Below are 4,685 nucleotides of genomic sequence, written 5' to 3' on the forward strand. Positions count from 1 at the left end.
GAAAAAGGAACTTGCGCCCCGTTATCGATACGCGAGAACGCATAAGAGTATATATAATGTACACACAGGATCAACCCGTAGAGAAAAAGAAAGAAAAGGAGAGAGGAAAGTACGCACCCTACTGAGGAAACGGGCCAACAGAGCCAGCGGGGTTTCTTAGGGTGAAAGAAGTAAAAAGATCTCCGTGCCAATACAATTGACCTCTAAACAGAGGGTAGTTATACCGAAACGCAATGCCCATTGGAGCGACACTGAAGACGAAAACCGACCGATTCTCCTTCTTCCTCTTTCCTACTTGTGCCCCATAAAAGCAAAGGGTGGCCACCTTCGACCGAATCGGGGCGAAACTTTTCAATGCACCGACCGAACGAGCAGAGAGAAAAAATTTTATATATATTATATATATATGCATACGTGTATGTAATAAGTATAGGTGTATAGGAAGGGGAGTACGACGAGAGGTGCCGTTTGACGAGAACCTGACGTCTCTCTACTTTCTTCCCGCTTTTATATTTTCATTCTCTTTTCCCTAAGGCTAGCTGGTGGCTTTGAATAGCCGCTCCAGCCTCTTCAATGTCGCAAGGAAATTCGAGGTTACGAATTTTGTTCGACGACTCTCGCCATTGTCCCGCAGCTGGCGCGGCGTTGCGCTGTGCGAAACCTTCGTTCCAAGGATTTCGATCTTGATTCCAAATCGCTTTGGATCCGTACGATACCTGACACACTCGATCGATCTGTTCGACGACCTCGAATCTTTTCGATCAAATATCCATTTTAATGCTTTGACAGTGGTTGGGGTTGAAATGAGATTTTAGGGACAATCACTGGTGCACCCGATTTTTTCGATTGATTCCAATGCATTTTACTTCTAGTTTTCAAACAATTGAAAATATTCGTGTCATTCTCGAGTTTCTTGAAATTTTTTTCTTCATAAGAATTTTAATTCTGCTTGAGGATATTCTTTTGTTTAATTCAATCGTAATACGACTCGTTTGATAGCAGCTCAGATTGAAGGTAGAAATAACAGAAAGAAGTTGATTACTGAAATTCATAGAGTCATTTATTACTTTGATGTCTAAGTAATAATAAATAAAACCACATATATGATAAAAGACTTTGTTCCTTTTTTTCATCGACCCCCGTCGTTGATCGTTGTCGATGATAAAATTCTCTCTGTTCGATAAATCACTGTTAAAAATGAAACCAGCTCGTGTGAATTTCGATCGATCGCTCAACGAACATCATTCACATTAAATGTATTTTACACAGCCGTGCTTCGGACAAATAATAACAATTTATTTATAACGAAACACAAATTGTACCTGGACTTAACACATGTATACACGTATGATGGACGAACTTATATATGTACATATATACACTCTTATCGATCACATCGACAATTTTGGTTTTCGCTCTCGCACTTATACACTACAATATTAAAACGTGTGTACGCAACATTAGACATATAGCTAGTATTATACATATATTCCATACATAAACAAATCTAGGAGTAAAAGAATGAAGATAAAGATTAAGGGATAAAAATTTATTATAATACACGAATGTATTTTTCAGACACAATCTCTCTCATTTCCCCCCTTTAAATAACTTTAATTACGATACAACAATATCTTGCGTGTGCGTGCTTTAGTCAGAACAAGTGGTACACAAATATCAACTACTTAAAACTACGAAAAAACACATACGCGTGGATTTGTCATAAGTACCCGTTAGAAATACAAGTATACGTGAAAACTCTCAATAAAATCACAGTTAACGATTGGTCCATCTACATTTGGACCATAGTCAAAATGCTTTCAAGATGAATCTAATAAAATGATGCTGCGAACAACTAACAAGAAACGACTCGAAGACAATACATATCCTTACTGTCGTACCTGTACGTACTTTTACGAAAAAATTGTTTGATTAATTCGTTAAAAGTAATTATCGTCCAGATATGATTATATATGCTAATAGCACAATAAGAATACATAAAATCCAAGAATTTTTCCTCGTTTGTCGTTGGAAACACCATTTCCGGGGGTAATGGTAAATATATAATATAACATAATATATAATTCTTCTAATATTAACTAATATAAGTTAAACCCCATAACAGAATAGGAATATCGTTTGCTTTTCACGAATTCGTCGTTTTAGGTCTTCAAGGTAGATGATACGATCGTTTGCTTAAAACGAGCCCGCTGTCCGTAGATCTCGCTCTACGTTAGTCATTACCTGTTTTTTTCATACAGTTCTTACTTGTACACGTTTATACAGAAGAGTTTTTTGGAATTTTGAGTAAAAAGTTTCAATCTGTCTACTTGCTTAGCCGAATGCGAATGAGTAGTTATTGAGCAAAATAAGATCTGACGGATACACAGGACGCGCTGTTTTACAAAATATCTAATTTCTAAAAACCATAAGCGAAAACGGCTCGTACACTTAACCTACGCGATTCGTGTATTTTACGGGCTATTTACAATCGTAGAAACGATATATTAAAACGATATATGGTAACGCTCGAGAGTCAAGAACGAGTAGTGGGGCGTAAAGCGTGGACGGACCAAGCCATTTCCATCGACGTAGATAAGTCGGTGCCTGTTCGAAATCAAAGGAGTAGAACAATAGATCGTAAGGCCTAGAGCTCGGAGAAAGGTGGTACGCCAGAAGTGATTTCAAGAGCGCCGCGCCGCGGGTGTTCGAAAGCATTTTCTCGATATCATTCACACAGGTCAAGATCTCTTTTGGTATTGATGACCGTAAAAGGCATATCTGCAATTAAAAAACATTATTTGAAAACAATACAGTTCATCTTACGAGAGGACACCGTCTATTCATGTAAAATTTGAGTATACAATGAAGCACATTCAATAAAGTAAAACGAATCCCGAGCCTAAACGGCTCTTTTGTTCCATCGCATTAATATGCTAATTCAATTATCCGCGTGGTTGCCAACAAGCCTTTCCCGACCCCCGAATCGATCGACCTTGAAAATCACGCCTCCGTTCCCCCTTCCACCTACGATCAGTAAACTAATTCGTAATCGGTAAAAAGATTCCCACGGTTGTGTCCCCTTGTGTGTGTTCAGTTCATCGATGTTTCTCGTATGTATCTCGTGTTTCAGCTCTCGAGCGCTGCCGATATAAGTATATTACGCCGTGTTTCCGCGCGGGAGATCAGAAATATGATATGAACTGAATGTGATCACGATATACGATTTTGAAAAACTAAATTTGCACGATCCTACCTATTCTGCTAGAGTTACATCATAATTGATCGCGAACGAATCTCAAATTTTGTGTTTCATCTGTTTTTCTGCTTTTTTTTTTGTCTTTCCAATTTTTATTCATTTTCATTCGTTAATATCTTCTTGCTCCTGGAATGTATGCAAGTTTTCCGTCCCTTCTAATCTTCCTTTTTGTTTAAATCGATGGGTTTAATATATCACGGGGACTGGTCGACGTAGTTGTTCCATATCCAACGTGGTAGGTGTAACCGATGTAGGGGCATGCTGATGGGACGATGGTATAGGAGTAGATCCCGGACTACTTCCAGGACTGCTGGTTGTTGTTGCAATGCTTCCAGGATCAGTTGCCGCCGAAGATTGGAACATTAAAGGTGGGTGAGGCGTAGACGCAGATACGCTGTGGTGCCCAGTTGGAAATAGTGGTCCCAGATGAGACGCCGTCGTCGGATACGGCTTAGCTCCTGACGTAGGTGTGGAATAGAATCCCGTGTAGAAGCTACTGACTACTGCTGCCGCAGAAGCTGCGTTATTGTTGGCCGCATCTGCTGCCGCGTTCGTCGATGGTGATCCTGTCCCACTACCAGCTACCAGCTTGCTCAAGTGGACGGGGTCGAAGGCCGACCCAAAGTAGGGCGGCAAGGGCGGATAATCGAGAGGATGTGGATGGTGATGAGAGACTGATGTGGCAGGTGCAGCAAAGTATGGAGGTAGCGGAAAATTGGCGAAAGCACCTGAATTTATTGACACTGCTTTACCATTACCGATGGCTACTGGAATCTTTGGTTTTCTTCGTGGACGGTATTTGTAGTCCGGATGTTGCTTCATATGCACGGCACGCAGGCGTTTTGCCTCGTCGATGAAGGGTCGTTTTTCCGTATCAGAGAGAAGCTTCCATTCCGCACCAAGTCGTTTAGATATTTCTGAATTATGCATCTTAGGGTTATCTAATGCGATCTTTTTTCTTTGAATCCGAGACCATACCATAAACGCGTTCATAGGCCTCTTGATATGTTGCTCCTGCAGGGTTGGTGTCTGCTGGTTCATATCCTGGCTCACACGATGGATGGAATGGAGGTCCATGCCGGGGAGGAACCCATAGCTGGGATGCTGTTGGTGAGAGCTTATCATAGTCAACCGCCGTTATTATAAATGTAATAGATGGATGTGTTGCCAACTCGAATCGAACCTTTCGAATGTCTCTTTAACTTCACACAGTTGCGATATTCATCAAACTCACTGACGGTCTTTGTTTACACACCAAACCACTAACGGAATTTTCTGTTGTTTCTCGTAAGTTTGAAGACACTGTATACAACTGGCAAGAAGAAAAGAAATACACGAAGAACGGAAAGGACAAACCTCCTAGGCGTAGGTAAACGAACTAAACAGTTGAACGTGCGCGTCTCGACTGCCAATGTCGACTGAACGT

General features: G+C 40.8%; 1 protein-coding gene across 1 annotated transcript; it reads right to left on the reverse strand.

Annotated features, from left to right (window-relative positions):
• Positions 1-2,102: 2,102 nt before the first annotated feature.
• LOC117212974 (transcription factor Sox-21-A-like) lies at positions 2,103-4,399 on the reverse strand. Its single transcript, XM_033458146.1, has one exon. It carries the CDS (start codon positions 4,382-4,384, stop codon positions 3,446-3,448), a length of 939 nt encoding a protein of 312 aa, XP_033314037.1. The 5' UTR covers positions 4,385-4,399; the 3' UTR covers positions 2,103-3,445.
• Positions 4,400-4,685: the final 286 nt, after the last annotated feature.

Source organism: Bombus bifarius, unplaced genomic scaffold, assembly GCF_011952205.1.
Source record: "Bombus bifarius isolate JDL3187 unplaced genomic scaffold, Bbif_JDL3187 scf7180000008422, whole genome shotgun sequence".
Taxonomy (NCBI): domain Eukaryota; kingdom Metazoa; phylum Arthropoda; class Insecta; order Hymenoptera; family Apidae; genus Bombus; species Bombus bifarius.

Excerpts from the sequence above, each read along its gene's own strand:
- LOC117212974 (XM_033458146.1), bottom strand. The coding sequence starts at position 4,384 with ATGATAAGCTCTCACCAACAGCATCCCAGCTATGGGTTCCTCCCCGGC.